The sequence below is a fragment of the Calidris pugnax genome, unplaced genomic scaffold, assembly GCF_001431845.1.
Source record: "Calidris pugnax isolate Ruff unplaced genomic scaffold, ASM143184v1 scaffold111, whole genome shotgun sequence".
NCBI classification, from domain to species: Eukaryota; Metazoa; Chordata; class Aves; order Charadriiformes; family Scolopacidae; genus Calidris; species Calidris pugnax.
Genome location: NW_015090872.1, coordinates 5,866,915 through 5,892,861, shown reverse-complemented (window position 1 = coordinate 5,892,861; position 25,947 = coordinate 5,866,915). Strand labels below are relative to the sequence as shown.

The 25,947-nt window shown below is 44.6% G+C and overlaps 1 protein-coding gene across 2 annotated transcripts in view; it reads right to left on the bottom strand.

Moving 5' to 3' along the window:
* LPP (LIM domain containing preferred translocation partner in lipoma) overlaps window positions 1-25,947 on the bottom strand; it is a 316,293-nt gene that overhangs the window by 118,258 nt on the left and 172,088 nt on the right. For both annotated transcript variants that reach the window (XM_014945829.1, XM_014945828.1), the window contains one exon: window positions 318-992. In XM_014945829.1, coding sequence (XP_014801315.1) covers window positions 318-992 — 675 coding nt within the window. The remainder of the gene's footprint in view (window positions 1-317; window positions 993-25,947) is intronic.

The window sequence follows — 25,947 nt, the reverse complement described above, 5'->3', positions numbered from 1 at the left end:
GCTCCTTTGGGTAATGGCACGTGAGAGGGACGAGACCTCCCTCCTGCCCCCAGGGCGACACCACACCTCCACACATGGCACTGTCTCCCCCTTTGAGGCTGACAGCATATCTAAGCCCCCACAAAAGCCTCTTTTCAAGCCCGACAGGAGTTCCCATTTCCAGCGTTTAAGAAACCATACAGAGGGAGACCTTCCCCAAGCCCCCGCAGGCACCATTTAACCCCCCCAACACCTCCCTTCAGGAAGGGTCCCAGGGCATGTTCATCCATATGACCCTCCACTCTATGGGGAGACCAGCGAGCACCCGCATCTCCTACCTTCTGCTGCAGCGTGGGCGCCTGTGGGGCCAGCACCGGGTCAGTGATGTAGGTCTTCTTGGTGCTGGGCGGCTGGTAGAGCCCGGGAGGAGCCTGGCCCATGGTGTTACCGGCAGGATACGTCGGCTCAGCCTTCCAGGTGCTCTGTGGCGCGTAGGGCGCTTCGGAGCCATTCCTGCCCCCGTACCCTCCATAGTAGGGGTCCTGGTAGCGGCCCTGTGGAGGTGCGTAGCCATAGTTGGGCTCCGAGGGCCGGGCGGGCGGCGGGGCGTAGCCGTAGTCGGGTCCGCGGGGCTGGGTAGAGCCGTACTGCGGGGCGCCGGGCGGGCGGGATGGCGGGGGAGCGTAGGGCTGGCCGGGCCCCAGGCTGCCGTAGTGTGCGGGCTGCGGGCCGGGCGGCTGGTAGTGCGGGCTGGGCTGTGCCGTCCTCACCTGGACGTTGAAAGCCGGGCGGCTGGGGGTGGAGGCCGTGGCGTAGGAGGCCGGCACCGGCTGCGGCTTCAGGGTGCCGACGGGAGTCACCGGGATGGGGGCCGGCTGCCCCGGGCCCTTGGCAGTGGATTTCTTGGTGGCAGTGAGGGGAGGCTGGTTGGGGATGATCATCCGCTTGTGGCCAGTGACGGGGGTGGACACGGATGGGGTGGTGGCGGTGGAGCTGCTGGTGGTCCCGGAGCCCTAGGGAGAAAGGAGAGGAGAAATCCACCGCGTCAGCAGGAGGAACTGCTCGGGCATCAGGTCCAGCAGCGAGGGGTTAAGTAGAAATGGGGCTTTATAGTAACATCTGCACGGAAACCCAAACTGCTGGAAATGCAGGAATGTACCTGAGAACACACCTTATAACATGGTAACAGCAACCTTTCCCTGCTGACGGAACAGGGACGGCACCGCGGCAGCCAAGCAGAACTGCCATGCACAGCGTTTTGTCTTTCCTCAGGGTTTTCTCCTCCACCGCAAAACAAACAAACTAAAAAGCGATAAATGCAAAAAAAAAAGGGGGGGGACTCGCTGGAGAATAATTAGGGAGAAACCTGTGCATTTCTGTGAAAAAAAGAGTGTCTTGAAAAATGAGAGAAAATGAAATTAGAGTCTCTATGGAGGCAGCAAAACGGGATGGCCTGAAAGCAGCTTCCAAGCCGTAAGAATTAACTGGGATCGAGGCAAAATACGGAGGTGTCCCTGTCCCTGGCTCTGCTCCTAAGCACTGCTGGTTGAAAGCCTGGAGTGACCCCAGCGAAGGCAAATGTTCCACATGGCTCATTAAAGGGCAGAAAGCGGGTCAGGATCCCTGAGCCTCAGAAGTCGGCTCCCACCACGGCAGCCGTGTAACCCTGCACCGGCGCCCTGGGCACCGTAGCCCTCGGGCAGCCAGGGAAGAGGTTCACAGCCAGTGCCACCGCTTACGGCAACTTGGCCACCAAACCAAGATTTAGTGCGGCAACACTGTCCTAACAGGCATCATACATCCTTCTGTCTAATGTACTTGCTTGTCTGTTTTACCTCTTATTTAAATCCCACGTGCAAAAACACCGGTGTGAAAGGACATCTTTGTTTAAGAGCTAACAATGTGAAATTTACTAGAACAAAGAAGAGCAAACTTGAATTCCTGGAGTTTAGAATTAGGTAAAATTTCTTGCCCCTCTTTATTTTCCTTTATTCTCAGAGGTTATATCTGAATTTCATGCCTTCCTGTACAGAGAAGCATTAAAGTGAAGAAATGCTATTTACCAGTATTTCTTTGCTGTTGCACTTAGTATGATAGTTGTATGAGCTTATATGATCCAAACTTCCTGCACTGGGCTTATCTCATCCATGATCACCTTGACAACCTATAAGTTCACAGCAGCCCAAAGTCAGAACAGCTCAGTCCTCACCAATGGTTGTGTTCACACTAAGGCTCATGCCACCTTTCCCAATGGACCAATGACCAACCTTGTATTTGTCCCCAGGTGTTCCCGCTTTATACAGGCACACTGACCTCTGCCTACTGCCCCACCATGTTCTTGCTGGGACCACAGGCCAGGGGAGAGAGCGGTGGGGGTTCATTGGGATACCCCGTGCACAAGCTCTACCTGGGCCAGAGAAATCCTCTGCCTGGGCAGCAGGTGGCGGCAATAAATTGCTGCCAAACCAACCCAGGCCAGCAGCTGGAGAGGAACTTCAACCGCCCATTTCTCTGGGTCTCCAAGGGTACCAAACTCCCATAGAAGGTAGGAGAAAGGCAGACACCCCCCACACACACACCCTCCCAACATTTGGCAGCCACCAAATATGAAGAAAAAGGAGATGGGAACAAGCCACTCAACTTCTACTCTACAGACTACAAGCAAGTCTACCAAAGGAATAAGGAAGCTCTACTACTACCCAACTGGTAGCTCTTCCCTGGTGACGTGCAAATATATTTTTGCTAATGCACTGGTAAAGACCTTACCCCTGCACACCTTCAGGGCAAACCTCCCATGAGAGCAAACCTCCCATGAGGAATCACTATAAATCAGCAAAAAAACCCAGCCAAATAAGAGCATCAGTCTGTTTTGAGAGATGTAAAAGGTGGGTATGCAGAGGTGGGGAATAATAAGGCAGCAAATTTCTGCTGGAGAAAAAACATCTCAATGTATCTGAACCCCGACCTTGCCAACAGATCCATGACAAGGCAGTACATAGTCAGAGCAAAGATATTTTGAAACTGAGAGCAAGGGAGAGCTGAAGCATCTCAGTTGAAATGCAAGGGCAGACAGGTTAAGGGTCAGTAGCCCTCCATTAATATTGCCTGATTCTTCTATTTCTGAAACACCTGACAAGGAGCAGGCGTTCTTCCATCCTTGCCTCAGAACACAACTGCACCAGTGCTCATTGCTAGCAAGAAAATTTGCTTTCTGTTGGAATTATTCTCCCATGTCAGCTTGGCATTTATGCCCAGGAGTGCTAGAAACTTTCCCATTTCCTCACCTATTTCATTCTTGTAAATGACAGTAGTTTGTCCACTTACTGTAATGGGATGAAAGGTCCATAACACAGCACTGTGTAATTACCAGCAGAAAGGCATTTTTTTTTCTCCACATGAAGAGGGAGAAGACAGATAGTGTTTTAAAGACAATGGCCTATCAGGGGGAGGGGGAAAACCCAAACCAAAACAACATAAATGAGACCTGTTCATCACATCTTATACTTCTGAATGCAGACTCTGGAAGCAGGTGATGACAGACTGCTAGTAAAGCTCTTGCGATGGAAGTCTATTCCATCCCAAGAACCAGGGGATTTTAATCTTACTTATAAAGATCCACATAACACTTCACTTAATGTGCTGATCCGGTCTCCTGCCTGTACTGGAATACATCTTAAGAACGAATAATAACCCCTTCCTCCAAAAAAACCCCTAACAGCCTATTGTCTGGCATTCTGACAGGCTCTGACACGCTCCCAGTATTGACACTACAAAGAGGATGCCTCCCCTCCTGCACCAAAGCCCAGTGAAGGAAAGCAGCAAGCTGGAGGTGCCTGGCCAGAGACCAAGCTTTGCCATCATCTTCACAGCAGAGGCTCAAGCTAAGAAGCACCGCTGCATTGTGGCATTCAAACCACAGGCCGCCTTGAGGAGGAGGAAGTTTGCATCAGTAGGAGTCCCCAGAGGCACCCTGTGTGACTCATTCTGAATTCCTCTGAGGGTGCTGGGCAAGTGTGTGATGAAAGCTGGGCTTTAGGCGGAGGAAGAGTGTGTAAGGCTAGTTAATGTGGTGTAGTAGAGAAATGGGACAGGTTAGAGGGAACTACTGGAGCACTGATGATTTATGGAGAGGCAAATTGGCTGTAGTTCTTGAGCAAGGGCACAGGTGAGGTGTCACCATAAATCCTCTGCCCTTTTGCCTGGGAGAGAGAAGGGTGGCCACAGTCCAGCCTTCTCGATGTCCAGCCATGCACTCAAATATCACCCCAGGCTTAAATCTCTAGATTATTAAGGGATTAAGAAAAAACTTTATAAATGCGCATGAACTATGGACACGATTTCTGCTCTGAGGACAGGCATGTGTGGAAGGATGGGAAAAGGGTACTCAGATACCATGGAGAAGAGTGATTTCAACAGATGTCTGGAAGGCACTAGGAGGATAGGAGGGATGGATGAGGCTATAAAGATGCCAGGTAGATGGAGGGGCAGTAATGGCCAGAAAGCTGGAAAGGGCTACCTATATCACTGGGTACAGTCCCAGCAGAACAGATGACCATCGCAAATATTTCATATGAGTGAGACTGCAGAACTTCTCCCAGCAAAACGAAGTAGACTCATCCAAAGGCACATCCAAGTAACAGCCCAGAAGTGTGAAAACAAGTAGAAATAGGGGAAAGAAAAAAGGAGGAAAACCAAGAGAAGGAGTGGATGCAGAGGAGCGCAGGCATCCCCTCCTCCGGCAGCTCCTGGACAGCTCATTTCAAAACTGTGCTGCATTTGCAAGTGACTATCGCAGCCAAACACACTCTCTGACATCCTCTGAGGGCTGTTTTCAGAGGAAGACAGGCTTTCCTCTGCCCGCCATGCACTAGATGAAACTGTCTGACACACTTCGCAAGTGCAAATTAGAACCACGCTACTTACCATCAACCCCTTCTTGCAAATTCATATTTGCAAAGAGAGAGTAAACTAGAAACCCCAGGTGCTGATAACGCAGAGTTGTTAAGAGAAACTAGAGTAGGAAGGAGTTAAATTCAGAACCTCATCTACCACAAGCATTATAATACAAAATCTTTTTTTTTTTAATGGGGAAAGCACAAGAGCCTTGTTTAAACACAGATGGAAGTACCTAAATGTACTGCCTCTTCTACAAATGAATTATCCAGCAGTTCAAATAAAGGTGAACCAATACTGACAAAATCAAGTAAAACTCAATCAACGTGGGAGGAAAAAACCCCCAAAACACTTCTCCTAAAAAAAGTTACCATGTGTAACCATGAGGGGAATCATTTTGCCCTGCTCTGTCTTAAGTCCAGTGAAAGTTTATAAACATTTGCAGGAGTTTCTTGTACCAACCATCATACGTGTGCTGTCCTAGGGGTCTGACTGTGAAAGCTGGGCATCTGCATTCAAAGCTACTCTGGTGGGGAAACCCAAAATCCTGAGTATCCTGAGTAGCTGATTCTTCATTCTGTAGAAATTATTTACATAGATCTTAAATTAAATTCAATGTACAGCAACAACTAAAAAGTCATGACATTGGTACTAAGGATGAAACCTGTTGTTCTACAGAAATGAGCCTATAATTCTATACCATTTGTCGGAGTTAAATCTTAAAAAGAGTACAGAATAATTATAGTCTACAGCAGGAGCATGATTCTATATGGTCAGCTGGAACCCTTATGAAAAGGACTTCATTCTCCTTTTATTTTGTGCATTTGTAGAGTGTTTTCTATAGAATCCTTTCAGTTATTCAGTTTCACAGACTGGATCAAAAATGCCAACACAAAGTTTATCACGTTCTATTCAATTCTCCAGGCATTTTTCATAAAGGTACAGTTGAATAGTTTTAGCCTTTTAGCTGTCAAATTATCACATATAAAGACACATTACTCCAGCTCAGTGGTTTTCAACCTTTATGCTCAGCAGCCCCCAAATGTTTTTCAGAAGAGACAAGCTCCTTTATGGAGAGAGTTAATCTGCTGACAATAAACATGTTTTTTTAAGTTACCTTTCACTGAATTCTTCTTAGTTGTCTACGGACCCCCAGGGTTTACAGAGCATAGGTTGAGAACTACAGCTCTAGCTAGGGCTGCTTTTTTTGAAAATTTCAGGCACAATTTACTCAAGGGGAGGAATAAAATAACCTTCCTCCTCGAAAGACTGACACCTGGAAACTACCGGCTGGGCTGAACCCAGGATGGAGCATTCCCAGGGGGCTGCCAGTTGACAGTGCCGGCGCAGCGTCTCTCTTCCTAACTCAGCCACTCTTCTGCATGGTCCACCAGCACGAGCTGGATGGAAACACGGGGCCAGCTCAGGCATGTGCCAGCTGGAATCTTTTAAGTATCGCTCAGTGGTGGGGGCTGTTGGGGGCCTGGGTGGGAGAGGCAGCAAAGGGTGGAAAATTAACTTGGCTTCTCCTGGAGCCACGGATTGTCAATCACCTCGGTGAGCTGGAGGTGCTTAAAGCTCTCTCTGCGAAATGTATCTCCACGGGGTCATTTATCCCATTCTAATACTGAAGCCTAAAGCAGGGGAGATGAATCATCCACTGGGGGAACCTACTTCATTCCACTGACTGTAAAAGAAGCATAAAAACAGCCAAGACAAGTCACTGAATATTTAGACAGCACAAGTTAGTGGAGACAAATTCCACAATAAGCAGGTAATTTTGACGTGACTGTAAGAAGCAGAGATACCTTTTCCCTGCAGTAAGCACACTGCCACTCAAGCTCAGCTAGAACTGCGCACCAAGGGGATTTCTGAGTGCCAGCAGCTCAGATCATCACCCAGGACCCTGCCACACTGTGCAGGCAACACAAGACTGAGAGACTGGGCTGCAAGGGCATTTCCCACGCATGAAGGGGAGTGACGTGGGTGGGCCACCCTTTCCTATCCCCTTTTCCACCTCCTCCACAGTGGAACTGGAACTCCTCCCCTTGGAACTGGAGCAGTGGCTGGGCTGAGCATCCCTCCTGCCTGAGGTAGCAGATCCCAGCTCCCCCTCGATTTGGTAAGGATAATCCCAGAGAAAAATCAAATACTCTGCTTTGAAACCCAGGCCTTCGAGATACTTGAAAATGTGATCAGGCATTTTATGGGGTTTCCCGATATGCAGACACATCTAACTCCTGCTGACTTCAAATTCTGTATTTGAGCAAGCTATCTTACTAGTGATAATTTATGGCCAGTTTCCCCTGAACATATCCTCTTTTTCTGTCTGAAATAACATCTGGGTGAAAAAGAGAAATCTGGCCTTTCATTTGGGACTTGCAGATCACTGGAGTCCTGGTAGAGCTCCAGATGGGCTGCCGAATATCCAGAGATCCTGGGCAGATGCACTGCCCCCATTCAGCATACCTGATGCATTTTCAATATACAGGATTTTCTGGCCTTCTTTCTATGTCCAGATAGCAGGCCAGGCACACTGAGGACACGTCAGTCCCCTCTGCACTGCTACTATGTGGTGCACACAGCTCAGCTGCCAATACAGATTTCTTTAGGTGTCAAAATGCCCTTAGAATCTGATCCAAAATTTTGAAGTCTGGTCCAAGACCTTAAAACCCTCAGCAAAAACACGCTTATAATCGGATGAAGCTTTTCTTTACAGTTTCATCATTCTCTCATTTCCAGCTTACAGCTGACAAGCGAGTGTCACAGAGGCATGGGATCAGCAGCAACACTCATACTTCCCAGATGTGTTTATATGGGATTGAGCTTGTTGGCTTGATCACCAGAAGCTATCAAGGTATTTGAACAGATTGCTCCTAGGCATTATACCAAAAGAAGAAGAGGAGAAATCTAATAAAGTGTTCTTCTCTGGTTCTCAAATGAAGAGAATACCTTACAGATGCCATAAAGTGCTACAAGAACACAACTGCTTCTGCGCTTTGATCTGTTTTTCAGCTGCTACCACGGGTGGAAAAGGAGTCAACATAGTTGTTAATGTTTCTGTTCACAACCTCTTTTGTAATCCTTGTGACGGCCCAGCTTGAAACACAAGGGAGAAGAGCCTAAATGAAAGAAAAGGTGATAACAAGTTGACTTCCAATATTTTATCATGGAAAACAGCCTTTCACAACTGACACGCACAGTTACAGATACATGTCTTGGTTCAGCTTTCAGTACGGGTGTCAAGTGTTTTAGGCAACCTGGGTTTCCACTTTCCAACACTCCATTAATTCCAAAGAGCCTGAACACATCTGAAAAGTTTGGTCTCCAAAACACAGCAGTGCTATGCCAGAGAAGAATTTTGCTTTTCCTTCTCGGTTTCATATTTACTTTTTTATTTGTTTACCCCAATGCTATCACTACGATGACTACTATGATCTTTTTTGTTCGCTTTTTCCTTCCTGATGAGTGATCATCTGGCATTTATGAGAAGGACTATATGAGAGACCAGTTTTAAAGGATGTGCAAACAGTTGACCTAAATACTTTTAGCTCTGATGGAGAGTCAAGGGCCATAATTTTCGCTTAATTCATTGAAAGGGCTAGTTACGATTAAAACTCTCCCATTTAAGCAATTCCCCTTGATCAGTTCAAATGTAGCAGCAACTTCATCCACAAGAATATAAACTATCAGCACAAGTAAAAATTTTTGTCAAAAAGCTGCAGAAGATGCCAGTCATGGGAAGTTAAATGTTTTCTGAATTCATCTTGGGATATTTCTGTAATTTCCCACTCTCATCACTAAAATGACAAATTTGCGCCATTCTGGACCTCAGGAACATGCAACGGCAGCCCCCCGCATGGCTGAATCGGTGGCACCTCGGCTCAGCAGTAAATTACGTAAGGAGCTGTGCACCACAGCCCTTTGGTTACATCAAAATGCAGAACTACTGAATACAATCCCGGAACAGAAGACCACAAAAATTGTAAAGTGGTACCATGTGAAGACAAGTCACCATGTGCAGACAAGTCACCATGTGCATGGAGCAGTGAAACTGAGCTCCTCAAGGAGCACCTTCTCTAAGGCTTACCAAGGCAGGAATGTCCAAAGCATTTCCATTCAGCAAACTGGGCCCTTCAAATGGCCTGAACAAGTCTACTTGCTTAGTTTAGGCAAAATGTTGCCCTGCTTGACAATGGGGAAGCCCCCACCCCCCCTATAAATAAGACCTTTGGGTAAGCAAAGTATTTTTATGACTTTTGCTATTACTAAGCTAGTGAAGCTTAAAGTATCATAATTACACCATTCGCAGACTTAAAAACGTTTTTTTCTTCCTTTTATAACTTGCTATTTGTAATAGAAAAGAAGCTCATGTACCTGATAAATATGGGCAGGTTGGAGGGTTATACAGATTATGCCACTATCCATGGATGTGTATCATCGTTATAAAAAAAGGATTAAAAATGTATAATGACAGATGCGTGAGTAAGGGGAAGGGATTTGCACCTGTGAGTGACAAGACAAAATACATGTATTCATGAGCTCTTCTGGAGAAGTCCTCTGCAGCTTATATAGAAAAGTTATCATTTTCCATTGTGTGTTGAACAACGGATTCAAAGAACAGTCCAAAAACTCTCTAAAAGCTTCTCATTTCCTACTAAATTGCAAAGGACTTTTAGAGTGTTTATAAAGTATGCAAGTTTTCTTCCTTTATTAGTTCTAGAGAACATTAAAAGAGTGTGCATATGCACACATAAAATAATATAAAATACATATGCACTCAGACACTACTTGGTTTACTTTGTGTTACTTGTTATTTGTTTACGATTCCATTTATTTGCTGCATTGCTTGCATTTATAACCTATTTATCTTTTCAAATTCCAAAAATCTATTAAACCAGATTTAAAAAATTATCCTACCAGAGGGCATAAACGTTTGCAAATGTTAGTACTGCCTCAATTTCCTGTGAAAACCATGTGGTTTTATTCTTCTTTTTCCCCACATTTTAAAGCCTGTACAAATAGTAGTACAGAAGAGCAGAAGCATCAGCTAACAATTCCGTGTTCATACAACATCTGCTTTCTTATGGTTCACTTGAGGTCCAGAACCCACCACCATCCGCCAATATTTTTAGTGGGCTACAAAATGATTCAAGTTAGTAACTTGAGTGGTTAGCAGCAGAGAAAAACTATATAACCTCACCAAAGAAATAACAGCTCAACCGAAAAACTCCATAAAAGACAGGCAGATGTGATGGAGAGGTTATTTTCCTATTAGGTCCAACGTACACCTTTCCAAAATTCTGACGAGATCCAACAACAGGTCAAATTTAACTGTTTTCCCAGATGGCTCCTTCTGGGAAGAGGAGTGGAACGTTCCCTCATTTATCCATCTGCCTGGGTTATCACCGTTGCCCGAAATACCTTAGTCTTTCCACAATACTGCAGATTCCAAGTACAATGTTGAGAAATCTATCTGATTGGAAAGGTTTTCTTTCACCTGCTGTGGCTTTTAAAGTTATCCTATAGGTATATAAATACATACACCAACATACATAGAATCTACCCACTGCAACATGTCTAGTCAAAACACCAGGGTAGTCCTGTAACAAGTCAGGAAAGCGAAAGAGAGACCATTCATTTATAGCACCAGAAAAAAAATGCCATCTGTACCACAGAAATACTCCAGTATAAAATAATACAGAAAGTTAGAATATTTTTAAATTAAGGTATTAACTCAGAATAACTACTGTTTCCTCACTGTTTTCCTCTCTTCATAGAGAACATAAAATTGCATTAAATGTAAAGTTAATAAAGTGTTTACTCAAAAGACACATTGATAAAAATTTAGAACCATAACAGTATCACTCTAAAAAGCCTGTGTAAAGCAGTGTCAAATCCACTGCCACACCAGGCTTGGTTCTGTTGCAAATGGCATTATAAATTAATTCAGTTTTCCTAAATGTGCCTTGAGGAAATGAAACCACAAATAGCCATTGTAAGTTTTAATATAAAAAAACACACAAAAAAAATCCCAAGAACAAAAAAAATCTCCTCATTCTTAAGCGGAATGCAAGAGCTGTGTTTTTAACAACTGATATTGCTGAATAAGTTATATACTTAGTCCAAAAACGTCTACTTCTTTTGATGCAGCTTAGTCACCCGTACTAGGTTAATACCAGGCTTTCTCCTATGCCACACTCTTCTCAGCTCAGCAGTCTTAGGGGAAAAAAAAAAAAAAAAAGAAAAGGTTGCTTAACTTAATCAACAACAACCTAATGAGCCCAAATAAGTTATGATTTATAATTTTCCTCGCTTACAACAGTTCTTAGACCAAAATAACATCCCAAGACGTTTGCTCCGCGGCTGCTGATTGGGTTAAGGTTATCACAGTCACAGCTGAGAACCAGAATATTCTTCAATACCTCCTGCTGCCTGAAGTGCATTTTTTAAAAGGTGCCTTATATCAAGCCAGATTCTGATCTCAGTGACACTAGTGCCAGCTTAAGCATGTCTGTTGACTCCAGCAGATTTACTCCAAACACTGCCTGTTGCAGATCAGGATTTGGCCTCTGAATTCAGAGGGGTTTTCCCCCCACTGGGATCGCAGCGGAGGTTTCTATGCAAACTGCAACGGATCCTACGGATCAAACCTCCTCCAGGTAATAACCATCCAGCTTTGCTCAACGCTCAACACGTAAGGAGATCTTGGCAATTCATCCTGCTGCGACCTGAACGAAAGCAAATGAAATTTGTAATCGAGGCTAAATATAGCCTGCGTTGGACCAAACCTCAGCCCCTCCGAGCACCCAGCTCGGCACGGACCGGCAGCAGCAGCGACGGGCCAGCTCTGCACCCCGACCTGTGCGCCCCTCCACAAACGCTGCTGCGTCAGCAATTAAAAACAAGCGTGCTAATTCAAAACAAACAGACATATCCTCCCTCTCTCCTCACTTCTTGCCTTGTGGTGGATGTATAAATGCACACTGATGGCTACTGGGATTTATAGCCTAACTGATTTTGACATTTTTAACTTCAAAATTTGAAACAGTGACTTTCTAGCCCTGGGGCAGGAGTGTGAAATGCTAAAAACTTTGGGACTAGGGAGTATTAATTTAGTCCTTCTGAGCAGCTTGGCTTCAACAAAGTTCTAACAAGGGCTCAATGCTCTCCAAAATTCAGCAGTGGACGCCCAAAAACTGAAAGGAATTTTGGATCCAAACCGGAGTTTTGTGGCTTTCATTCTTGTTTGTCACAGGTCAAACTAAGCTCCGAACCTGAACTTGAGGGGAGTGGGGAGAATTCAGGTCTGGGTCTGAACTTATTGCAGGATTAAATCATATTTCATTTCTAGCTTGCAATGTTTTTTTGCTGGGGTTTTTTTGCAGTTCATGACGTATTTGTATTTTAAGAAAAAAAAAACTATGCACGGAGCAAGCGTCCTGGCATCACAAGTCATCAATAAATCTCTTTTCCATAACAACCCACAAGAATTCACTGCAGGACCCAATTGTTAAAACACAAAGCAATGACATTCTATAAGCTTTCAGAAGTATCATTCTAGCCCTTGTGGACTCGCTGAATTCTCTAAATGAGTCACTGGCCTCTCAACGGAATTGTCAAAACTTAGGTTAAGCCAGGTTAATTCCCTTCCCCCTTTAATTTAGAAGTCCAGCTGCAGCGCGTGGCTTTCCAGTGAAAAGATCTAAATGCAGAGCCCACTCTCCTGAACAGGAAATCTCACGGCGTCCAAAGCTCACCTTTTCCTAGCTAGAGATAAACCACACTAACAGGAAGAAATGTGATTTCCAAAGCCTCATGGGCCATGTGATGGGAAAATCAATGTTCTTCTTACATGGCACAAATCACTTCCTGCTGAAGGCAAAAGGACCATAGTTGAAGCTCCTATCTCTGGGGAGGGGGAAAAGGCAGGTTTAAGAAGTGGGGGATGAGAAGAGCAGACACTTTAACCAGAACAGGAACAAGGGAGACACCAAAACCAGTCCTTCTAACCAAAGCAAGTGAGCAGACGTGGCACTTGGGGTTGGGCTCAGGGCTTCGGTGAGGTGGGACATGGAGAGGACATCCCCTCTGCCCTGCACACTCTCCTTGGTGGAAGGTGAGATGATGGGTACTCATTCTCTCCGTCCAAGGGTACGTATAACAACTAGAGCTTGCAGCACGGCATCCTGCTTTAGCTGCCTTGCTTCTAATTAACCCCACAGCATCAGCTATGCTGGAACCCCAAGAGCAAAGCTTCTGCTGGGCAGACACAGCGTATCATACTCTTCATAAGGGGGCTATAAACGATGCTGAATGTAGCTCAAGTTTCTGTACCCCCACCCCTACTCTGCCACAAAACATCAATGCCCAGTTCATTAGAAAAAAAAAAAACCTGTTTTCAGGCTAAATATTTCATGTCCAGTTTGTCCTTTGGAACGGGTACAACAAACAAAAACCACAGCAGATCATGCCGTCGATTTCAATGGTCTATACAGATTTTGTTGAAACCAGTAAACTCTCTTTAACCTTCCAACAGTACTACAGTTTTTACCACTGAGAATATATCCTAAGGAGGAAAGCAGCTGTAATTAATTCTTTTTTTAATAGTAAAAGAAAAACCTACCAGTATTTTGTTTTGAAAAAGATGGAAAAAGAAAAAATGGAAAAAAATGAAGAAAGAAAGAAGGAAAATAAATAGTTTATCCTACTACTTCTGCAGATAAATTTTTATTGAGGATTTTGGACTTAATTTTAAAAAAGCAGTTTTCAAGGTTGCTGAAAAAAAGTTAAAACATGATAAAAGCTAAACAGCCTGATGGAAACCTAAGAAGAAACAGAAGTAAGTTGTTGGGCTTTTTTTTTAAAGAGAAAATAAAAATGATTTTAAACTGATCCCATGATATTTTTAACAGCTGGAACTGATAATGCTGACATCAGCCATAATTCTACTATATTTAGTTTTGTATCTATCAAAGTCTACACAACTTTTCCATGAGACAGACAGGTAGATATATAGGCTGATAGACAGATGGATAGATACATAAAAAGAAAAAGGAAAAAATATCATCAGGAAAGAGAACATTTTCTTGTCTGTTCTTTCAGTATGATTTCTTTTTTCATTTCAATTTCTACCTTATTATTTCCTATAAGTAGAAACAGATTTTTCTCTCTTTCAAAAAAATTCTTAAACAGAAAACCTCCTTTGACAGTTTCAGCAGCAGATTAATCACTTTTGCAACCCACAAAAAAAAAGTTTTCTGGAAAGCATAACTGTCTGTAAATGTAAATGACAGAATTACTCTCTCTTATGCTAAGACGCCTACACATTCTCTCACTTCCATGACTCAGCACCAGATAAAAGCTTGCAAGATAATAAGCAGCAAACTTTCCTTTAGAACAATAAAAATGTTTTTAAAAAAACCAACTCTTTCTCCCCCCTCTCCCAACAATAAAAAGAAATCCCCATGGTGTTAAACCAAATTCTGCCAACAGATTCCCCTCCTACTGGAATAAAATACAAATATCCCAAGGACTTCAGAGAGGAGAGGGACCAGGCTCAAGCAGCATCAAAATCAAAACACATGCAAACACGAGAGGCTTTTCTTTTTCTCCAAATGAGCAAGAATGGGTCTGTTTCAACAAAGAGGAATTTTATTACTGTTCATCCCGTGCCTTGCTCTAATTTGGTAGACAAATGAGTTGAAATTTTGCTCACCTATAATGAAAATTTCCAGGCACTCTAAGGCAACGCACTCATGCCAAAAATCACAGAAACCTGTGGGGAAGGGAGGGGAATTTCAGTGGGACTTTCCCTCCTGCACTGTGGTCGTTGTCTGAGTTGAGCTTGTCAGAGTAACTTCTCCTTCAGCAAACCCAGTCAGTGGCAGACCCTTCAGACCAAAACATGACCCCTATTTTGGACAAATCTTCAAAAAAGAAAAGCTGAAGAGGGACTCAGACCTCAGCTAGGCTCTTACGATGCCCCTGAAATGAACAGGCATGGTCTTGATGCCATAATATGACCACCAGCTTGTGAATCTTGCTGGAACACAGACAGCCACCTCCTCTCCATACACACTTGTCAGCCCCAGCACGTGTGTTAAGTAAACAAAGGGTGGTAATTAAGAGAGGGCTGATTATTTACTTATTAATCTGAGATGCCGTGGGCCTGAAGAGGAAAGGGGAGACTTCCCAAATCCCGGTACAGTCCAGTGCATCACCCTTGCTGAGTGATGGACGTTTCTGCTAAGACCTTCCATCTCATCATGTGCTGTGATGGGTCACGATGAGATAACAAGTCCCTCAGAGACGGCTCACTCTACCAGGAGTTGAAAATTATCCTGTAAATAAGCAGCAAAATGCTGCTCGTGCCCCTTACCTTTGGAAGAAGCAGAGTCCAGCCAAGGAGTACCCCAGCCCCTCCTGAACACACAGCTGCTGATGGCTTTTACAATCTTACGCTGGAAATTGTAAATTAATGGTATTACCCATTAAAGTTTAAATTTAACCCCGTTTGGTCCTTTATCTCTCTGCTGCAATGATTAATGTACTGTACAGCATGCAGAAATGCAGCCAGCCTGTGCAACAGCATCCCAGGCCATGGGAGCGGGACTTCTCCACGGCGGGATGCTTTGAACTGAGCCAGAGGGAGAATCAAACCCTTCGAAATACCTTCATTAATGAAGTGCACCTGCTCCGGCAGGAGGCTGGTGAGCAGAGCCGATGTCTCAGCGTGGTGCTGGCGCGGCCACGGCTGGAGCACACATGCAGCCCATGCAGACCCAGGCACGGGCAGGAGCATCCCTGTCCCAGCTGCTCCCCACCGCTGAGTAGGGGGCACTGAGCAACCAGAGCAGTATCCGGATGCTCTGCTTCAGTTGGCTGCCAGGCAGGTGAAGCACTGTCACTGACAAACTCAGTGCCCCTCATCTTTATAGAGAAAAATCTTGAAATTTTGGGCAGGGTCCCCCAAGAGCTGAATACTTCCCCAAGAGAGTGACCAGGACTGGGAGAAACATGGGGAGAGGGCTCCCATGCACCCAAACACCATCCCTCTCCTCCAGTGTTTCCAAGGAAAAGCCCTGTGAGCACTAGATGAGAATTTGCAGGCCCAGAAAATGACCATACTGGCCCCTTCATATTTGTGTGTCAAAAATATGCTCTTTATTTCACAAATAACAGATTTCCACATCCAAATCCGACTCAAAGCAGGTGTAGCTCCAGTGGTTTCTGTGCAGCCACATCTGCTCCCACTCCAGGGCAAACGCCAAACTATTTATTGCTACTTAAAATTTATTGCATTTTTAGTCCTCCATCCTGAAACTGCTTTTGTTCAAAAATTCCTTTTAAATCCTTCTATTCTGACTGGATAAATCAAACCTGACAATTAAAATGGTAAATTGTTCAGAACCTCAGAGTTTCCACCTGAGGATCTCCAAATACTTTTGGAAGTTAAATGCACTTAATCGCTCCCATGCCTCCTGCAAAAAAGGAAAGAAAAAAAAAAAAAAGAAAGCATCCTTTTTGATTCCCTTTTCACAGATGAAAACCTGAAGTCCTGGGAGCCCAAACCAGCCTGCTAGGAAGCTGTCTGCCCCAAAGACTGCTTATCCAGTAAATCAGAGGCAGGGCTGGGAAGGGAAGCCAGGAGTTTCAGCAACTCTCAGTGCTCTTGTTCTCACCACTTCATCAAGCAACAGGCACAGCTATGTGATCATGCAGTTGTCAGTGTTTTCCCTCAAGGGGGCTGGACAGAAGATGCTGAAAGCATTTGATCCACATGGTATTAAATGCTAGCACTGAACGTTATTGTTCAATGATGAAAATTCAGACATAAATAACTGGCTTGTTTCGAATGAGTAAAAGGATGTCTGTGTTTGGAAACTCACAAGAGGGAGTAAAGGACCAGGGTGTTCCTTTTTCTTTTATTATTACCCTTTTTATTTCTTTTGTAGCGGTGACTGGAAATAAACCATCAGACAGAGGAGCTGCTCCCGCTGCTGTGGTGGCAGATGGCAGGCAGGGCTCGAGACCGGGGCTGTGCCTCGGCAGGGCTGCGTGGGGAATTCTGCAGCGGGAGGAAACAAGGCAAAATGTGCAGGCTGCCGTCTGCATTCAGATAAAGCGCTGTCTGTTGCTAGCAGCACAACTTGTTCTGAAAACAAGAGTCAATCATCTGTAGCCTTATTTCTGTACATTTCCTGCAGGGGTCTCATGAAATAAATGAGAATAAATGTAAGGGCGAGAGTTCCTATTAGGAGCAGCCTCGTCAGCATCACACAGCCAAGCATTTACGTCATCAGCATGCTAATTTAATCAGACCTGAGCAGTGATGCTATAAATGGATTACCATCCCAGCTAGTGTGGTTACCGAGGTAACTCAGCCCTTTGTGCCACAGATACAATCGGCTTAATGATAATAAAAACCTCAGCACAAATGAAACAGAAGGAAAAGCCTGACTGGGCTGACGCATACACGACCCTTTCTCTCCTCTCCCCCCTCCCCTTCCCCAGCCTCAGCCGTTCACTGCAATAAAATTAAGTGCTGCTGTGATCTGTATGCACAGCATTCCCATAGGGAACACGCAAGTAAATAGAACCCGCAGAAATAATTAATACAGGCCAACAACTAATGCCGTCAGCACTACTTAGTCATTCCACCAACCCTGAATGGGAGAGGGACGCACAGACAGAAATGCCGCATGGGCAGACTCCAAAGGACTTCAGAAAAGTAATCACTCCCCCCCATGCAGCATTAATATACCAAGAGAGTGCTTGGGCCAAGAGCGAGTTTAGTCACTGCCCACCCCTGCCAAGAGGGGGGTGTTTCCATTTCATCTCTTGCTCATCCAAAACTGGAGGTGACCCGAGGGTGGGCACCCCGAAGGCCAGGGAGAAACTCGACAACGTCACCAACCCAGAAGGACTTGGTCCTTTGTGGGAGGGCTGAAATGGGGCTGTGGGCTTTCCTGCACCCAGGCAGCTCCACAAAAACAGAATCCTGCTCAGCTCCCCTGAGTCCGGGGAAGGACATCCCTTGCAAAGCGCTAGCCTCGATGAGCCAAAAGGCAGTGACATCCCTGCCTTAAAATGGACAGAAGATCATACTCTTCAGCTCCTCTAGCTCTTTGCCTGACTGAGTGCAAAGCTCCCTGTGGATGCTGAATGCCGCACATTTTCCTACTCTGATGCCAAAGACCAAATTTCCCATAGCTTTCAAGATCTGAAAGCTGAAAGTTGGTTTTCCTCCTACCCAAAATCTCAGCAACTATGAGCTCAAACACCCAGCATCTAAGTGCCCAGCTGCCACGGCAGCGCAGGCACTTCACCTGCCCTTGCTGCAAGCCACTGCCTCCTCACCCACCAGTGCTTCACCTGAAAGCAGCAAACACTGCAAACAGACCAGGAGCAGGAGCGTACCATAACCATAACCTCAGGGCTCATCGGGCTCCTGGTGACTATTGCTCCAGCCTAGGCAGGATCTTAAGGGATTAGCATGAGACCAATAACTTTTGATGGATTCACCAGGAGTACAATGAATTCTCCGTTGCCTGTCACACAAACACATGCATCAATCTTGTTGCTTTGTAAATGCCAAAGCACAGCTCACGCAGCCTTTGGAAAAAATCCACAGAGACTTCCAACGTTTACAACTGGACATGTAGAGATATGGCTGTGCCCTTGCCTTCGTTTCACGGAGCAAAGCTCTGTGTATGTTGGTGGTGGGATTGCATGAGGGCAGCTCATTCCACCTATGGAAGACCATCTCAGTAAGCCAACGCAGCATGTTCTCCCTGAGATGAGGCACCCAAGTGATTGGATCCAAAACAAGCATTAGAGAGATCAGCTCTTCCAGAAGAGGAAGCCCTTTCTGAAGTGGCAAAGCCAAAACAGCCTCTCTGCACTGCTGCATGTCCCTGCAACGAGCAATAATAGCAGATTTGTCTACAGAATAGACACATTCAGGCTCATCTCTTGGGAAATCTCACTAAATACTTTCTCACTCCCCCACCACGCCGAAAAGCACCAGTCCTCCCGGGAAATTTATTACGCACTTCTAGAGAAATAGTTAAATAGTTCCTTTAGGAGCCCTTTTAGATCAGATTACAGGAGTACACTTTTCCCTGGAAGGGAGAGAATCCTATGCAAATGACACCAAATTACTAAGAAAAGTTACGCTCTTGGCTGGAAACGCCTGAAAGCGTGGAGTTGTGTGTCCTGCTGTGACCGTGCCCTCCTGGCAGCCGGGGGGGTGAGCCAGGAATAACCCCAGGAGAAGAGGTGGAGGGGATGGGGGGGACGGGGGGGGTGGATAAAAATGCTCAAACCAAAAGACGGCAGAGCGCCAGAACGCACAGCTCTGGAAATGGCGCGACTGTTGATGTGAAAAGGAAGCCATCACCTTTGCTTCAATTTAAAAGTCATCGTGACAGCTTGAGAGATTGTAACATTTAAGTGACACAGCGACAGCTTGATCCAGTCCAACAATCGCAACTCGCAGACGTGCTCCAAACACAATCCCTGCTTCCCTGGGCGCAAAGCAGCTGCTCGCTTAGGAAAGGCACGTATCGAAGGGGGGGATGTAACATTAGAAATGCTCCTCCAGCATGGTCACTCGGCCAGTTGTTCTGTATACACTGCGCTTGGGAGACTGGACTGGGGCTCCCTCCATCCTTGCGGCACAGAGGGGATCTGAGCAAACATTCACGGATGGAAAGAAAAGGAGAAGAATTGGCATTGATGCCGAGTGTTCCATTAATTTCAATGGGAGCTACAGGTGTGCAGCACTCCAAAAAAAGCCCTTAAATACCTTTGCTGCCACAATCAAGCAGAAACTAAACCATGCAGCCTCCCTTTTCCCCCTTAGACCTTGCTCCTCCTGCCAGCCGGGTGGGCCCTGAGGTGCTTACAGCGATGCAGGGCAATGCAGAACAGCCCCATCCAACTGCAGGTGTCCCAGCCACATTAAAAAGAGAATTAGGTGTTCACTAAAATTTACGGTATGCTTCTAACCCCTTTATAGCTATGTGCTTGTTCTCTTGGCCATGAAGTTATATCTAATGGTATGCTGGGCCAAATAATGGCTCTTTTTTGTTGGTGGTTTGGTTTGGTTTTGTGGTTTTGTTTATTTGTTTTTGCCTCTCCAATGTCCTGCTTATACAATTTAGTGCTGTGGAACGATGCCAGAGCAACAATCCCAGGCACCAACATCTTCCTCATCAGATGCAGAACAGCCAGTGCTGCCATTTCTTTCCCTGAGTTGGCTCCTTTTATGTCCCCATGGCACGTGTTGGGGGAGATGCCCTGAGCCTCTCTGGAGATTACTTCTCGATGCAGTAGGATTTATGGCTGTTTGCAAGTAGGTCCTAATCCTGGGCACCAGTTAAATCAATGACCAAAAAGGAAATACTGAAGAATTTGTCCATGAAAAGTCACCAGGCTAAAGACTTATTTTACCCCTTGCAACTGTAATTCTAAAGCACTACTGTCCCCCTTCCTGATACCCAAATGCCTTATCATCCGCAGGCAACAACATCACAAGAATGATTTTGTCACTGTCATTATTAACATGACTTTTTCAGTGACCCACAAAGGTAGAGCAGCACAACACACACTTGCCAACGGTCATCACTCCACATAAAATGCCTTTAAAAAACAAGTCTGCTCTCGGTAACCAAGCCAATTTCACTGTTTCAGGTTGTCTTAAAACCAAATAAATAAATAAAAAGCTGAAATATTTTCACAGCTGTTGAGCTTCCTAAAGGCATATTGTGAGATGCTTAAGAAACATTAAGACAGTGACTGTCTTGAACTGAGGAACCAGTGGCGACAGAGCTCACTGCCTTTGGAACATCTGCTCCGATTCGCAAGATCCTCCGATTGCAAAGGAAGCCAGAAAATGAAACCTTCACTAATGGCTCATTTCCAAGCCTTTATGGACAGATCAGTGGTAGGGCACTGAGTTATTCATAGAGAGAAAGCAGGGCATCCTCAGCTGTTCGCTGTGCACCAAGGCGGTCAGTGACCACGAGGCAGCTGGGGACTGGAGGTCTCAGAGGTGCCCCTGCCTGGGCACACATGATGCTTCGGCTCCTCGGGGAACGGGAGCTGGTCAAAGGCAACCCCTCGGTGATGCAGTACAGCCTCTCCTTTTCTCAACAAATCCCACAGCTTGAAAGGGACCACAGGAGATTGTTCAGTCCAGTCCTCTCCCTGAAGGTAGGACTGACCCTGCCTAAACCTTCTCAGAGATGTTTGCACAACCAGACCTAAAGCCCCTTCAGTAATCCAACCTACCATTTCTCCACACCATCTTTTCCTGGGCTTACCTATCCCTCCTGTAGCAGTTTTACCCTTACGGTTAATTTAAATCTCTTCAGATGGATTCTAAGTCCCAAACATTGTGCTTTCCAAAGTAGATGTGCAGAACCTTTCATTCCCCTTTTCTTTGCAGCTGGAAGCAGACAGAGCCCGTACAATTAGGAGGCAAGAACACCCACAGGGAAGAGGTTATTTACATAAACAGGATCACAATGTGCGTGTGTTTATGTATTTATTTCTTATAAAAAAATACCGCAATTTCTTTTCTTTTCTAATTAAAACACCCAGTTTGCCCTGCTGCACAATTGCTAAGCAGATTTAAAATGGGGACTTCAGTAGCTATTTTATGGCTAATCAAATGAGTAAATATAATGATCTGCTCCAATTCCCATTCTGATTACACAGTGTAGCTATTTCATTCCCTCAATAAGATCCTTGCACCCAAAAAGAATAGTTTAACGAGCTTAAGAGCAGAATGTTAGGCTCCGTTTCTCTAAAGGGTAATAGAGTGGGAGTGTCTGTATAATTAGCTTTGTTGGGCTCCCTCCCTCACTTTACAATGCCTTCTATACAGAGCTTTCACTGTCTCTACAGGTCCCCATGTTAAGGCAGTGAAATAACGCAGAGCACATTAGATTCACACTGGTTGCAGAGAGTAGTACTGGAAGACACAAAAAGAGCTGCAGAAAGTGCTAGTTATTTCAGCCCAAAAGGGCTCAAGTTTTAATTTAGCTTTATGAATAAAACCACACATATGTTCCTCTACATATCTTATTAATCTTTAATGTATTGAACTCTTAGATGTTTCTGAAAGTTAAGATCCACCAGACTACTACGCCACTGATCAAATCATAGTATAAATCACTAAAGTACACTCAACATTTCCTTCTCTGCATCAAACTTGAAATTAAATTAACAGCACACAATCTATAATGCGAAACATTAGCTAACACATTTAGAAGAGCTGGATGCTGAATTCCCTTATAGAAAATAGAAGTGTTTGATATACTGATTTTTCACTGTAAGAGACAATTTTTTACATAAGCTGGCAAAACTATAATGTTTTGTGCTTGCAGAAGAATTTTCAGCTGAAGTCTGAAAATTCAGTCTGAAGTCAGACAGCCAGGTGGGATATGTGATTATTACCATCTCTGGTTTACAGATGGGAAATTTACTGCTAGAACCATTCAAATCTTACTGAAAAAACAGGGGACGTCAGAAATCTGGAAGGAAAGGGAAAACAACAGACCCCATTTAGTTCCAAAGTACTGTGACTGCATCAGACCTCTCCCCAGTCAGTTGTCTTGTATCTCTCTCCTACCACTTTGCATTTGAGAGCATCGAAGTGACCATAGATACTGTCTTTGGAAACCATCATGCAAAAACCTTGGCAAAGAGGTCAAAATCTAGTCAAATTGTTTAATCCTACAATGACAGCAAAAAAAAAAAAAAGTTGATAAAACAGGGCACTAGGGAAGTTACTCTGAAAAGAAAGTCAACAGCAGAATCACAAGCTTGATCTCTAACGAACAAAATCCACCGTTAATTCACTGCTTCAGGATAAGTTAATAGCAAATAACAAAGGGAATAACACAGGTCCAGGAGCCACATCCATCCATCTGGCACTCAAACTCACTAGTTTGCAGTTAGACAATAGTACCTGATCAAAAACAAATGGATACTGCACTTAATTTCTCAAATTGCTCTAAAACAAGTAAGTATACCAGAAGCCTTCAGCTTGAAAAGGTAACTAAAGCTCTGAGCGGTACAACATGACAAATGATTTTTCTGTCTCTTGCAGTGCTAGAAAGAAGCAACATGAAACAACCCTAGGGAGAGGCAAAAAATAGAAGGTGGGTCTGCCCCATCTCCATGGGACTCCTTTGCCATCAGACGCTTTAAATTCCAATAGTTTACATGAGTTCATAAAGCAATGAGATAATCCGATAGAGGAAAAATCCCTGATTGAGTATTATGGCAGACATCATTTTTATCAAGCCAATCTCTGTGAATTGCAAATTCTTAGATAAAAGGAAATATTCTGGGTCAGTTTTGATATGAACTCACACTACTCATCTTCTTCCTTTGGTATTTACTGGAAAGGACACTGAGCTGGAGTGATGATTCATCTCACCCAGGATGGACAATCTCAGGTTCTTAATTTGATGCCTATCCACCTTGACAATTGACAGAAAGATACTGAAAAGCCAAGGCTTAAATTCCAAATTCTGATCCAGGCAGGTAATTTTTCAAGAAACCAGACCTGTGCTACTTCTGTCTCTGAAAAAAACACAGCAGTAGACCAACGTTAGAATGATAAGATTTGGGACAAAATGTACTTTATTGAGTGCACTCAAGACACGACTTTCCTCCCAGCTCAGTTGCAGACCATAATGTCTTACAACGTTACAAAAGCATTTATCTGAGCCCAGGCAGCAGGATACCAATGCTTTCATCAAATGAGCCAAGCCAGAGCTGAAGCTGGGTCTTCACGACAGCCAGTATTTAAGATGCTCAAGAGAGCAAGGAATAGTCTTCCAACAGAGTAAAACTGCAGTCCCTTCTGCATGTGAGAAGTCCAATTAACGGAGGGCCAGTCAACAGCATGTGCTGGAGCTAGTGCTGGATGCACTTGTATGTCCACACAGGACAATGCAACTCCAGGGGAGATGGTGGTCATGAGCACAAAGCTTTATGGCTTCCCTCATACCGTACTGCCCTTGCCTGCAGGAAAAATTCCTAGCTGTTGGGCGCAACATCCCACCTGGGAAGCCAGATCCAGCACCTTCACAAAACAAGAGGTTCTTCTTCACATTTCCGTGTGTTGTGAGCATACTGCTCCTCAGGGGTGTATTACCAGAGTGAGGGACCTGGTCTGGATTTACAGGGAGTTTTTAAGCTGTTCAAGCAGAGAACAGCTTGAAAATTGAAAACAGCACCTTGGTAAGTATTTCAAAGACACAGAGACACCTGCTTCGGCATAGGCTGTGCCAGCTTAGCCACACAGAAAAGCAAAACATCTGCACAAATTTGTAAGGTTGTGCTCAACAAGCCTTGGAGAGAGACAATTTATCCCAGTCCACCCACGGTGCAGTCACACAAGCGGGGAGAAGAAAGCCTCGGAGATCCAGATGAAAATACTACAGATCACAAGTAGCACAACATTACATACGCGTCCTCACTGCACCAGGTACTGAATATTCACCCAAACACCTTACACTGAGCAGACGGGCAAAGAAATGGGTTTATCCCTATTTAACAGAAGGAGAAGCGCAGCCCAGAGACACAAGATGGCTCTGTCGAGGTTCCACAACAGCAGGTGAGAGGTATGGAAGTCACCTCCTTCTCAGGTTCAGGATGGGACTATGTTAAAAGGAAGTCCAGGTTAGTGATAAATGCTTCAGACTGAGTATTTCTTTCCTCCCCTCTTTCAATATGGCCTTACCATCTTAATATATTTGGAGGAAACAATTAGAAAAGCTGATGCCGAACAGCCCAACCTGATCTTCCTCAGGGCCAAAGCCCCAAACTCGGGCCCGGCAAGGGTCTGATGGACAAATCTGAGAGTCCTGCAGAGAGCAGCAAGGAAAGCCCCTTCAGAGCTCAAGCTGCTGTTTTAAAACAAGAGACATTTTTAGCCTAAAATTTTATCTCTTCCATCTTTACCCATTGCTTGAAATTAAAATAAACATGGACCAGGGCCTAGGATTTTATTTTATCTGTCACATATTGCTATCATTAAACATACTTGAAACGAGTGGGTTTAGTTCAAATAAAACTGTCTCTTCCCTCTCCCTTTCTCAGCTTAACAAACATAAAATAGGAAACTGCACTCCAATACATTCAGAAGCAATACACGTTACATCATGAGTAGATGATCCATCTGGCAGGCTGACACGGTAATAAGTTTGCCTAATTGTCAGGTCAGGCATATTACAGACCCAGTCTGTCAGTCCTTTTAGTGCAGCTTGGTACTGGGGAATTTCAACCTCCTTGCATTCTGTATGTATAGACATGGTAAGGGAAATGAATGCATCCACATGGTAGGAGTGGACACACATATGAAGCCTCACTCAGAAAGAACAAGGAGATTAAATTAAGCAAGGAAATGCTGAAGTCAAATAGCTCTTAGCAGCTGTATACGTTTCAGTCTGGAATAATCACCCAAAGAAAGCAATGAGATATTTACATTTAATTTATTTGAAACTGGGCTGGGAAAGCACTGATTATAGGGGATAATCCAGCACTGGCTCATAAGCAAAAGAGCCACAGATCCTCTGATGTTCCCTCCATTTATACTTTCTAAGTGACCAGCCCATCATTTCTTTGTTAGCTCCATGCAGTCCCCATCCCACAGTCTACTGAGATTGTCCGTGTGTCCTCCTGAGAAATCACTGAGTACACTCAGCCAATGATCGAATTCATGAAATGGCTGTTTTGCCTTTAAAAAGCCCCCAAAACAAAAGAAAAAACGCCTCTTCCCTTTGTACCTTACCTCATCTCCTTCTCTTCGTTAATGAGCTCAATTCTGAAATGATTTTATTTACAGGAAGACTTTAAGGTGTTCTAAAATACAATTTGTAGGAAAGATGCCAAATACGAATTGTATTCTCTAGACCTGCATGCATTTGTGATTTTACATGAGCACGCACACATATGTTTAATATAGAAACAGCAGGTGTTCTCTAAAGTTTTATTGCCATTAGTTAGAAATGACCACATTACTCAACAGTGCCAAAGCCAAGTCTTGTC